This window comes from Pygocentrus nattereri, chromosome 26 (genome assembly GCF_015220715.1).
Source record: "Pygocentrus nattereri isolate fPygNat1 chromosome 26, fPygNat1.pri, whole genome shotgun sequence".
NCBI classification, from domain to species: domain Eukaryota; kingdom Metazoa; phylum Chordata; class Actinopteri; order Characiformes; family Serrasalmidae; genus Pygocentrus; species Pygocentrus nattereri.
The window spans coordinates 20,040,001-20,052,340 of record NC_051236.1 but is presented as its reverse complement, the minus strand read 5'-3'; the positions used below and the strand labels follow the sequence as shown (position 1 = coordinate 20,052,340).

At 41.3% G+C, this 12,340-nt stretch overlaps 1 protein-coding gene across 5 annotated transcripts in view; it reads left to right on the top strand.

Annotated features, from left to right (window-relative positions):
- The window catches only part of herc2 (HECT and RLD domain containing E3 ubiquitin protein ligase 2), a 70,586-nt gene that overhangs the window by 45,642 nt on the left and 12,604 nt on the right, over positions 1-12,340 (top strand). For all 5 annotated transcript variants that reach the window (XM_017720611.2, XM_017720644.2, XM_017720636.2 and 2 more), the window contains 32 exons: positions 197-365; positions 825-950; positions 1,036-1,144; positions 1,249-1,388; positions 1,508-1,698; positions 2,787-2,892; positions 2,979-3,070; positions 3,844-4,019; positions 4,165-4,276; positions 4,436-4,517; positions 4,722-4,865; positions 4,950-5,040; positions 5,140-5,317; positions 5,423-5,504; positions 5,664-5,835; positions 6,144-6,288; positions 6,489-6,714; positions 6,880-7,051; positions 7,593-7,779; positions 7,938-8,081; positions 8,193-8,384; positions 8,743-8,896; positions 9,031-9,138; positions 9,338-9,469; positions 9,581-9,739; positions 9,862-9,980; positions 10,299-10,424; positions 10,517-10,672; positions 10,755-10,870; positions 10,960-11,158; positions 11,271-11,485; positions 11,908-12,085. In XM_017720611.2, the coding sequence (XP_017576100.1) occupies positions 197-365; positions 825-950; positions 1,036-1,144; positions 1,249-1,388; positions 1,508-1,698; positions 2,787-2,892; positions 2,979-3,070; positions 3,844-4,019; positions 4,165-4,276; positions 4,436-4,517; positions 4,722-4,865; positions 4,950-5,040; positions 5,140-5,317; positions 5,423-5,504; positions 5,664-5,835; positions 6,144-6,288; positions 6,489-6,714; positions 6,880-7,051; positions 7,593-7,779; positions 7,938-8,081; positions 8,193-8,384; positions 8,743-8,896; positions 9,031-9,138; positions 9,338-9,469; positions 9,581-9,739; positions 9,862-9,980; positions 10,299-10,424; positions 10,517-10,672; positions 10,755-10,870; positions 10,960-11,158; positions 11,271-11,485; positions 11,908-12,085 (4,698 nt within the window). The remainder of the gene's footprint in view (positions 1-196; positions 366-824; positions 951-1,035; positions 1,145-1,248; positions 1,389-1,507; positions 1,699-2,786; positions 2,893-2,978; positions 3,071-3,843; positions 4,020-4,164; positions 4,277-4,435; positions 4,518-4,721; positions 4,866-4,949; positions 5,041-5,139; positions 5,318-5,422; positions 5,505-5,663; positions 5,836-6,143; positions 6,289-6,488; positions 6,715-6,879; positions 7,052-7,592; positions 7,780-7,937; positions 8,082-8,192; positions 8,385-8,742; positions 8,897-9,030; positions 9,139-9,337; positions 9,470-9,580; positions 9,740-9,861; positions 9,981-10,298; positions 10,425-10,516; positions 10,673-10,754; positions 10,871-10,959; positions 11,159-11,270; positions 11,486-11,907; positions 12,086-12,340) is intronic.

Sequence of the window (12,340 nt, the reverse complement as noted above, 5' to 3'; positions counted from 1 at the left end):
TAGGGAGACACATGCATCATTTTTCATGTTACATGCTGGTAATTGGCTTAGCAGGGTCATGCCATTTTGAAATTACATGCATTATTTCTTAGTTGGCTTTATTGGAGAGTGGATGGCATAGCAACTGGCTTGCAGCTATAGTGCTCTTTATGCTGCATGTTGGGCTCATATGGTGTGTCTGTGTGTACTTTTTTAGGTTGGAATGATGGTGAAGTGTTGCAGAACATATGAGGAAGTGTATGAGGGCGATGTTGGCAAAGTTATCAAACTAGACAGAGATGGCCTGCATGATCTAAATGTGCAGTGTGACTGGCAACAAAAAGGTGGCACCTACTGGGTCCGCTACATCCACACTGAATTGCTGGGTAATCTAGCCCTCATCCACACAGCATTTTTACAACTAGTGACTTTGGAAAAGTATAAACTCAAGGATCTTTAGAATGTTCTAACAATGGTTTAAAACAGATCTCAGACTAGGTTCCTTTTTGGCCAAAGCTCTGCAAAGATTAGCGTTTTTTTTCTCTCTCTCTTTTTTTTTTTTTTTTAATTTTTATTTATTTATTTTTTATTATTATTTTTTTTTATCAACCAGAGTTCAGCACTTTAAGACTTTGCTCATTACCTGATGAGTTTAATCAGATGTGTTTAATAAGACAGAACCTTGAGCTCTGCGGAGCTGTGGCCACTTGGATCCAAGTTTAACACACATTGTTCCAAATTGTGTGTATATGTGTATTAATGCAAGATTCTCTTTCATTGGACCTATAATATTGATGTTTCACAGTGGAAACCTATTTTTTTTTTTTTTTTTCTTTCCGTTTCAGGATTTCCTCCTCAGAGCTCTCCATCCCACATTAAGATTGGAGACAAGGTGCGTGTCAAGCCTTCAGTCACAACACCAAAGTACAAGTGGGGTTCTGTTACTCACAGAAGTGTGGGCACAGTTAAAGGTGAGGTTTATTGAAAGCAAGCTCATGTTTATTTAAAAGAGAATTGTGTTTTCTTAGTAGCGCACTACTTATCCTTCTGATTCAGCTTTCAGTGCCAATGGGAAGGATGTGATAGTGGATTTCCCTCAGCAGTCACACTGGACAGGCTTGCTGTCTGAGATGGAGCTAGTGCCTAGTGTTCACCCTGGGGTCAGGTATGTGCTTGTTTGCTTGTGCATATATGAATAGCAGATTGAGGTATTCATAAGCAAAGTATACATTGTTGTTCGTTCTGACAGTGATATTTTTACATCTGAAGGTGTGACGGCTGTCAGATGTTTCCAATTAATGGGCCCAGGTTTAAGTGTCGCAGCTGTGATGACTTTGACTTTTGTGAAAGCTGCTTTAAAACCCGCAAACACAACCCCAGGCATTCCTTTGGACGTATAAATGAACCAGGTCAGTTTCATGTACACGTTAGATATGAGAAGTTTAGAAATTTATTTTGGCGGATTTGAATTTGTTTGCTTTAATGTAACTCATTGCCACACATTTGACCTCTAACCTCTGACTTGTAGGTCAGTCTCCAGCCTTCAGTGGGCGGTCAGGAAAACAACTGAAGAGGCACCACATTAGCCAGCGGGGCATGCTGATAGACGAGTGGTCAAGAGCAGTGAAGAACCTCAATGTGTCCTCCTCAGTTAACCAGGCCTCCAGACTCATAGACTGTGGAGATCAATGCTGGCAGTCATCTGGTTCTCAGGGCAAGGTCGGTTACACGTTGCTCCATGTACAGGGAAGTTCTGAGGGTTACTGATAGTGTCCCAACTTTGGATGGAGCTAGCTAGGAGTTAGTGGTTTTAGTGATTATCACGGAGTTTTATACCACAGTATAATCATACCGTTTTAAAATGTAATAAGTCTGATAGCCATGTTCATATACACACTTTTTTATGGTGGAAATATATAAATTAAAACAGGTAAGTATGCTGACAGGATGTTGTTCATTTGTGTCAAGAAAGATAGGATGCTTGTGGATGCTTGAAGGTCTTATAAAATCTAAAAATGGTTTTTAAATGTAAAATGTCGTGTCATAATGCCTAGTTTATCAATGTTACAAGTATTCAACTTGGGGGTGTCTATTAGTTGTTATTTTAATGGATTAAGTTTGTATACATTATATCAGATACAGTTCTAATCTTTTGTGTCTTTTTTGCTGTTTATTCTTTTGTTGGAGAGAGGCACTATGAACAGCTGTTGGCATTTGTCAACATGGGCTGTTGAAATATGGGCACTTAAAATGTAAATGTGTGAATATCGAGCTTTCAGTGTGTTTCATGCTGCTTAGTGTGAGTGATGTGCTACCAAAATCAACTAATCACCACAAAAAAACTAAAATGTTACATTTTGCTTTATCAGCCATGCTGGGCACTTCTGCAGCGTTAAATCAGTTGTTAACAGAAACCGCATATTCAAAACAGAAACAAAGCAGCAGGATAATACCTGTGTGTTGGATCAATATGAGGTCATATCTCATTTAAATAGTTTATCAACCCAGTATAGTCCTCTGACAGTAGTCCTGTAGTCTAAAACCTGTGATGAAGAGGAATGTAGAATTGAAAGTCAAATGCACTGAAAAGACCAAAAAAAACAAAAAAATTTATCAGTGTTCGATTTTCAGTCAGTTTGAGTAAAATAGTTATCGATGCATGCCATACTTTTTGTGTTTGTTTTGTGTGGTGGAAATGGTATTATTTTTGCTTTGTTTAGATCTTATAAAAATGTTAAAAAGCATTGAAGGAACCCTAAATCTCTTGGTCTTTTTATATGTCTGTACATCTGTGCTGATCACCACAGCACTGGATTCGATTGGAGCTCTTCCCAGATGTTCTGGTCCACAGGCTGAAGATGATGGTGGACCCAGCAGATAGCAGCTACATGCCTTCACTTGTTGTTGTGTCAGGTAAAAACTACATGGTTCTTGGAATAAAAGTTTTTCTTGTGACATTGGATCTTTTGAAGATTTATATATTTTATAATGTGTCCTAGGTGGAAGTTCCTTGAGCAACCTGATCGAGCTGAAGACTATCAACATCAACCCTACAGACACTAATGTTTCTTTGTTAAATGACTGCACTGAAGTGAGTTTTCATTATGCACTAGATCTACATGATGAATTGTATTTTTATTGTTATCACGATACAAGTTTCACGGTAAACATATCATTAGAGTGGCTTGCAACCTTATGGCCTTACGGAGTCCTTCAAAATAAGAGTCCCACATCTATTAATGCCATGATGCTGTACTTAACCAAAAGCAAGAACAGCATTCATTATTAAACAAAATACAAGCCGGTATGCCTGAGACAACAATATTGAATAACTAGAAATGAAACAAGAATGTGTGCGTTTTTTTTTTTTTTGTTTTTTTTTTCCCCCTCTTCTTCCTAGTGTGCCTAATTAAATAAATAAATAAATATTTGGTTTTGTAACCTTGACAGAACAAGCTGTTCAGGTAATGCTGGCTGTTTCTCAGCCCTTCAGTGCACAAAATTGTGTTTGTAGTGCTGATTTAAGTTGTTAGTATTTAGTTTCTCTTTACTTGCAGAATAGTAAATGGTCCTTTTGTAATTTAGTTTGTTTGTTTTGTTTGAAGTGGGGTTTGAAGAGAGATTAGTTATTTATTTATTTATTTTTTTAAACACATACCAAAAATGTCCCCAGTTGTGTTCTATCCAGCCAGAGGCACATTATTTTAACAGCAATTGATTGCTGCCCATATTGTCATCATGGTATCAGACAACTTTATTGAACTTTGCATTTTATGTCAATATTGTGCAGCCCTGCTGTGCACCATTCTTATAAACAGGCCTGTTAATGTCTCAGTTGAGATCAGAGCTTTTTTCTATTTTCAGTACCACAGGTACATAGAGATAGCCATAAAGCAGTGTCGAAGCTCAGGGATTGACTGTAAGATCCATGGCCTGAGCATTGTGGGTCGCATCCGTGCTGAGGATGAAGACTTGGCCACTGTCCCTTTCCTGGCATCAGACAATGAAGAAGAGGAGGATGATAAAGGAGCCACCGGGAGGTAAGTGGTTCTGAAGACAATGAAAGATACATGCAAAGCATCTTTTGATTCTGTGGTCTTCATTCAGTATGTTGCCATGGAATCTTGGTTACTTTACTGTATCTGTAACTTTGGTGATGGTTGAGTACTCTGTCTCCTGCTGCAGCCTGACTCGAAAGAGGTCCTCAGGGCTGGAATCTGGTGCCTCCATCAGAACCAAAGTGTTTGTGTGGGGTCTCAATGACAAAGACCAGTTGGGTGGTCTCAAAGGCTCAAAAGTCAGTAATGTAAACTACTTCTTATTTCTTGAATTTAATGTGTTCAGAGAAATTTTCATTTATTTATATTTCTGATGTTCATGGAGTTTATTATTATTTTTTAGTTTATTATTATTATTAGTTCATGGAACTTATTGGTCTCATTTCATGTTTCGCCAGATCAAAGTTCCATCGTTCTCTGAGACACTCTCCGCTCTGAATGTAGTACAGGTGTCTGGAGGTTCCAAGAGCCTATTTGCAGGTGAGTTCAGTTTTGTTGAATCAAAAAATGGCAGTCTGTTTTTATATGTGAACACTGTAACGTTGTAGATACTTAAGTTACATTATTACCTGTAATGATATTAAAGTTATTTCAATTGTATATGTACGATCTCTTTTAAAGGTTACTGAAGACTAGCAGTTTTGAGTTGTGCTTGCAGCCTGACTGTGTGTGTGTGTTTTGCAGTGACTGCAGAGGGAAAGGTGTATGCTTGTGGGGAGGCCACTAACGGCAGGCTGGGCTTAGGGCTGTCCAGTGGTACTATACCTATCCCACGCCAGGTCTCTGCCCTCAGCAACTATGTGGTGAAGAAGGTTGCTGTACATTCAGGTCAGTATGTGTGATGAGTATTTCGTCTTTCTTTTTGGCATATGTTGGTTTAATCCACTTGAAGCTATTTGTATATTTGCACAGGTGGGCGCCATGCTATGGCTCTGACAGTGGATGGAAAAGTGTTTTCTTGGGGTGAGGGAGATGATGGCAAACTGGGACATTTCAGTAGAATGTAAGCCCAACTTATAATTGTCTTTTCACCTTATATGCTTACAAAATAGTGCCTTTTTAAATACTTATTAGCAGTAAATTAAGAAAAGTTCATCTCTAGGAATTGTGACAAGCCACGACTTATTGAAGCTCTGAAGACCAAGCGGATTCGGGACATTGCTTGTGGCAGCTCCCACAGTGCAGCAATCACCTCCAGTGGAGAGCTGTACAGCTGGGGTCTTGGTGAATACGGCCGCCTTGGGCATGGAGATAACACCACTCAACTCAGGCCTAAACTGGCAAGTTTCCTTTTGCAAACTTTCCATGTGACATTCTTGTCATTAGTTTTAGTTATGTATCTCAACATTTTTAATATTTCAGTCTTATATCTTTTTGTTTTGCAGGTTAAAGTGCTGTTGGGTCATCGAGTTATTCAGGTGGCATGTGGAAGTCGTGATGCCCAGACTCTGGCTCTTACAGACGAAGGTGCAAATTGCATTTAGTGCTGGATTCCATGTCTCTCACTATGTGTAATTGAACGCATGTTGTTGTTCTGTGTTGCAGTGGACTAATTTTTACATAAATTCATGTTAATTATTATTTATTTAATTATTACATAATAATTAAAATGAGGTATTCATGTAGGATTGGTGTTCTCATGGGGAGATGGTGACTTTGGGAAGCTGGGCCGTGGAGGCAGTGAGGGGTGCAATATCCCTCAGAACATTGAGCGGCTGAACGGACAGGGAGTGTGCCAGATTGAATGTGGAGCTCAATTCTCACTTGCTCTCACCAAATCTGGAGTTGTCTGGACCTGGTACATTGTTACATTTCATTCACTGGAAAAGTATCTTAACTAAAGTCTTTTAATCTAAGGGAAATGTTTCTGTTTGCTTGATCAAAGCAAATTTAGCCATGTTATCACTAAAAATGAGCAAAATTATTTGCAACTGGAGTAAGATAACCTGCTTTTCTACTTTATTTAAAATAAGTAAATTAAATAATATTCTTACAACAGTCTAATAATGAGAAATATTACATATTTATATTATATTTAACATGATTTCATTATTATTATTATTATTATTATTATTATTATTACTGTATATATCAAATCTTGTGCAGGGGGAAAGGGGACTACTTTCGTCTGGGTCATGGCACAGATGTGCATGTGCGGAAGCCCCAGATGGTGGAAGGACTACGAGGCAAAAAAATAATTCATGTGGCTGTGGGGGCACTGCACTGCCTGGCTGTCACAGATACAGGGCAGGTAAGGCTACAGGCTCTTGAAGATATTTTGTTTAGTCAGTATGTGCATCACTTATGTGTTTCTCAGTTTTTTTCAGTGAACACCAGACTTATTCAGTTCCAAAACGTTAGCCTACATAGAGGAAGCGTAGTGTTGCTTTGTCAGTATTCATCTGTATGTTGAGTCTGTATGTACTGAGGCCCCTATTTTGCTCTTTTCAGGTGTATGCATGGGGTGATAATGATCATGGGCAGCAGGGGAATGGCACTACCACAGTTAACAGGAAGCCCACGCTTGTTCAGGGCCTCGAGGGCCAGAAAATCACACGTGTAGCCTGCGGCTCCTCTCATAGTGTGGCTTGGACAACCGTGGACGTCACCACGCCATCAGTCCATGAGCCCGTTCTTTTCCAGACTGCCAGGGACTCGCTTGGAGCCTCCTACCTCGGTAAAACAATTGCTTTTTCTCAAAGTACTGAGAAGTTTCTCTTCTTTGTTTCTCTTTTTTTCTCTCTGTCACCCATTTTACACTTGTCACTAGTTTTCTTTATGGTCACCCCAAAACCAAGTTCAGTTATGTGATCATTATTTGCGTGTCTGTTTTGTCATGTAGGTGTACCGTCAGACAGTGACCCATCCTTGCTGAGTAATAAGCTGAGTGGACAGAGCAGCATGAAGCCCAACAGGCCATCTCTGGCCAAGATCCTGCTCTCTCTGGATGGTAATCTAGCCAAGCAGCAGGCTCTGTCTCATGTGCTGTCTGCTCTGCAAATAATGTATGCCAGGTACTGTATCATGCCACCTGTCTAGCTTTGTGTGTTGTGTTGGCCTGTTAGGGTCTAAGATTGAATAGCTCAAAGCAAACTTGGGAAGCTCTATGGCTGTAACGATTGGTTAAATGCAGATTAGTCATTTCTTGATGTCAGTTGGTGTAAGGGAAAATTGACAGATTTACTTAGACAAAAGCACTCTGTAATGCTCATAGGATACACAGTCATTCTGATATGTAGGACTCAAAAGGAAGAGTTTTGGGCAATGTTTTTATTTCTTTTTTTTTTTTCTTCAAGTAATTTTGACAAATGTAGACCTAATCATCAGTAGAGCATTGTTGAATGTTGTGGTTCCCAAGTGGGCTGCAGATTTTAGTTTACCCTGCTCTCAACACACCTGATCCAATTAATCAGTTAACAAGCCCTTCTGGAGTTAAAGTGGGTGTGTTAAAACGGGAACAGATTGTGCAAGGCAGGACCAGGTGTTGGGACCTGTGGTTTAATGGACAGGAACATGCAGTCATTGAATCTTCCCTTCTGGTGTGTTTGTGTATAGGGACGCAGTAGTGGGAGCTTTGATGCCAGCATGTATGATGCCAGTGGAGTGTCCATCCAGCTCTCCTGTGCCACCCTCAGACTGCTCATCTGCCTCCAGTCCCTCAGAGGCTAAAGGTCCTCCTCTGTCTGCTGACGCTGAGGAGCGAGTCAGCCCTCACCCCTGGCAGGACAGCAAAAGGGGAGAGGTATGCTGTACTACACATCCTAGAGTATTCCTCCTACTTTCTTTGTTTTCCTATTCAAGCACACCTCATAGAACACTGGTGATGTACTTGATATCAGACAAACATGTACATACCTTTTTGATTTTCCCTTTTCATTGATGATATTGTATTGTCACTAGATGACCTCATCAGAGGATGCGATCACCCCATCGTCTGCTGTAACGCCCTCTGCAGCTGCCGCTTCTTCCCGCCCCTTCATCCCCGTCACAGACGACCCTGGAGCGGCCAGCATCATCGCTGAGACTATGACAAAAACCAAAGAGGTCAGCCACAGAGTAGTGTGCATTGATGTTCTGCTTCTGTTTATCACACAAGATTTTTGGAAAGCTGAAAACTTTTTTGATTTTTTGTTGCTTCCTTGTTCGTTACGATAGGACTCTGAGAGCCAGAACAAAGCCGTAGGGCCTGAGCCACAATATCTGGATGAGTTCACAAGTCTGCTGGTGCCTGATGACACCCGAGTGATGGTGGACCTGTTAAAGCTGGCTGTTTCTATGCGTGCAGGCGAGAAAGGAAAAGAAGTGCTATCAGCTGTTCTGTCAGGCATGGGCACTGCCTACCCCCAGGTTCACACTGCCTCTTTCTGCCGCCTTCTTTTTGATTTTTATGTGGTCATTTTGTGAGAAGTAAAATTTTTCCCTTGCTTCAAATGTAATTGATCAGTTAAGTCAAGTTTGGTATCCAAGTTTGCTTCTTTAATTTTACACTGCAGCACTGATGAGGCTAATGTACCTATCAAGTAAAGAAAGCTTATACCAATTGCACATGCGAGTCATCACCTACTTGCCATTTATTGAAATGTCAATTTTTATTGTAAACACATCCTTTTTTGTTGAGCTATTGTTTAATCATCTCTTTTTACTTTGAGCATTCATTCTGTCATTTGTATGTTATTTGAAGTTCTACAATTCTGTTTATGTGCAGGTGGCTAACATGCTACTGGAGCTGTGTGTGACCGAGCTGGAAGATGTGGCCACTGATTCTCAGAGTGGACGTCTTTCATCTCAGCCTGTGGTGGTGGAGAGCAGTCACCCTTACACTGATGACACCTCCACCAGTGGAACTGTCAAAATACCAGGTCTGTGTGAGCTGAATCAGTATTGCTTCAAATGAACTTGCATTTAAAGTAAAATTTAAATCACATTAAATTGACACATCATTGGAAAGCAAAGTCCATAATTGTTTGTATTGCTATTTTTTATGCATTATCAGGTGCTGAAGGACTGCGTGTGGAATTTGACCGGCAGTGTTCTACAGAGAGGAGACATGACCCGTTAACGGTCATGGATGGAGCCAATAGGATAGTGTCTGTCAGATCAGGTGATTTAAACTTGATTTAGTTGTAAGAACTTTTAATTATTTCTGCTAATTAGACTTTTGATGTCCCACAAGCTCCAAGTCACAATGGACATAGTATAGTATCTTCTGTTTAGTGAGATGCTAACAGTTTGGAAATCTTTTATTTAAAGAAATGAGTTGTATGCAAGTAATTTATCTTATGGTTTGTGCCCTGTTTCAGGTCGAGAGTGGTCAGACTGGTCCAGCGAGTTAAGAATCCCAGGAGATGAGCTGAAATGGAAGTTCACCAGTGATGGCTCTGTTAATGGCTGGGGCTGGCGCTTCACTGTATATCCCATCATGCCTGCTGCTGGTACATTTATCACCCACCCTCAAATTAATATTTAAACACAATTAAAATTAATTCAGTTTTTTAAAAAAAAGTTGTATAAATATGTGTTTTAATTTTTTAAATGTTTCCCAGGCCCTAAAGACCTCCTTTCTGATCGCTGTATCCTGTCCTGTCCCTCTATGGATCTGGTCACCTGCTTGTTGGACTTTCGTCTGAACTTTGCCTCCAACCGCAGCATTGTTCCCAGACTGGCTGCTTCACTTGCAGCCTGCGCTCAGCTCAGTGCCCTAGGTATGTTGGCTTCTTAAACAGCGTCTTAGTGTGAAAGATTGCATAGAGACCTTTTAAAAGTAATTGGTATTTTGCTTCTTCTCACCTTTCATGTGAATGCATGTGTGTTGTGTTTTGACCAGCGGCTGGGCACCGTATGTGGGCCCTGCAGAGGTTACGTAAACTCCTGACTACTGAGTATGGCCAGTCCATCAACATCAACCGTCTGCTAGGAGACAATGAGGGAGAGGCTCGCTCAATGGTCAGTCTGGCTAAAGCCTTCCAGCTGTCTGAACGACATGTTCACGTATAACATTTATGTCCTCCTTGTATGGTCAGGTACATGTGAATTCGAAAGTGTGGAATCACAATTTATAATTTTGAATTTTGTTAGTTGAACTAATTCAACTAATTGGTAGGAAGCCATGAAAAAGTAATGTTAGATTTGTCTTGAATGATGAAAAAAAGCTGTAGATGATTCTGCAATGACTTAAAAGCTGTACAACATTCAAAGTTGTAAGATCAAAATAAAATGAGTGTGTAAAAAAGTGGCTTATGCATTGTTCATTGGTTGTTGTAGAGTTTTACAGGCAGTGCTCTGGCTGCCCTGGTGAAGGGGCTTCCTGAGGCTTTGCAGAGACAGTATGAATATGAGGACCCCATCGTCAGAGGAGGCAAACAACTTCTCCATAGTCCCTTCTTCAAGGTATGTGTGAGAAACATGGTGTGTAAAGATGTAGAAGCTTGTACATGTGCATGTGCATGAGAACTTAAACTGAATAAATGTTTTGTATTTAGGTGCTGGTGGCACTTGCATGTGATCTGGAGCTGGACACTCTGCCATGCTGTGCTGAAACTCACAAGTGGGCGTGGTTCCGTCGTTATTGCACTGCCTCTAGGGTGGCAGTGGCGCTGGACAAGAGAACACCCTTGCCCCGCCCTTTCCTGGATGAGGTATGCTGATGAGCCTGTGGTTTCATAGTATGTCTTTTGTATTAATTGCATTGTAGTAGCAATTATTTTTTATTTTCTGAAGGTTGCTAAGAAAATTCGGGAACTAATGGCAGACCATGAGAACATGAATGGGCTTCATGAAAGTCACGAGCTGTTCAAGAGGGAGCATGATGAACAGCTAGTGCAGTGGATGAACAGGTGATTGTCACAGTAAAACTACATCCCAATCAGAGATTTCTTTAAGTAAGCTTGTGCTGGTTCATGACCATGTGCTAAATGTTTTGTAGACGTCCAGATGACTGGACTCTGTCGGCGGGAGGCAGCGGGACCATCTATGGCTGGGGGCACAACCATCGAGGCCAACTGGGTGGTATTGAAGGTGCAAAGGTCAAAGTTCCCACACCGACTGAGGCCTTGGCCACATTGCGTCCTGTTCAGCTCATTGGTGGAGAGCAGACTCTTTTTGCAGTCACTGCTGATGGGAAGGTAAGGCAGTTTTCTTCCACCTCAACGGTATTTCAACCTAGTTGAAACTGGTGTTAAACAAAGCGGGCTAGCCAAAGGTTTATACAGTTGTCTGTCATGCTTCTCTCTCCAGCTGTATGCTACAGGTTATGGAGCTGGAGGACGTCTGGGGATTGGAGGCACTGAATCTGTCTCTACCCCAACCTTATTGGAATCCATTCAGCATGTTTTCATCCGTAAGGTAGCAGTGAACTCTGGGGGTAAACACTGCCTGGCACTTTCCTCAGAGGGAGAGGTCTATTCCTGGGGAGAGGCTGAGGATGGCAAACTGGGTCATGGCAATAGGAGGTCAGTAGAAGCTTCTATTGTATGTTCTTCATTTGGTGAGTGCTGTTTGAAATTCTATGTATGTATGTGCGTGTATGTGCAAAAATATTCTCTGAATTTAATGTGACATTCAGCATAGTTGACCTTTTGAGTAGTTTGACTATTTGATAAATAGGAAATGTTCGTTACACTGTGGGCACACCCGATGTGACATAATATGGGCACAGTATATAGTAAAGTGTGTACGCTATGAATTTGCAGTGGAAACTGTACAGTTGCTCTGTGAGTTGTACAGTTCTCTATGCTTCCAGCAGATGTCACTTGAGCTCATGCTCAGCACAGGTTGAGCCTTGTGAACATCGTGAAGCTTGTGTGTGAGGTCTCATATGTAGTGAAGAAACAGCATGCATTTTCTCAGACTGAGCCTGTGGCCTTTTTTTCAGCCCATGTGACCGTCCACGAGTGATCGAGTCTCTGAGGGGAGTGGAGGTGGTGGACATTGCTGCTGGAGGGGCACACAGTGCCTGCATCACATCCAGTGGAGAGCTCTACACTTGGGGCAAAGGACGCTATGGACGACTTGGCCATGGAGACAGCGAGGACCAGCTCAAACCTAAACTGGTCAGTGCCTGGAGTAAAACATGCTGCCAGTGTGCAATGACCGATTCACACGTGTGTCTGTTTATCACATTGCACTTACCATGTATGGTATTTGCACATGATATGATCTTTTACTTGAAGCCTCTGGAGTTGATGTTTACAGTGCCCGTACACATTTAGAAGTGGCCTATACATGTGCCTGTGAATCTGGCACTTAACATGACCAGACAGCTGAAGAGCATGTTTTCACATACATACTTGAAATCTGTTGCACGA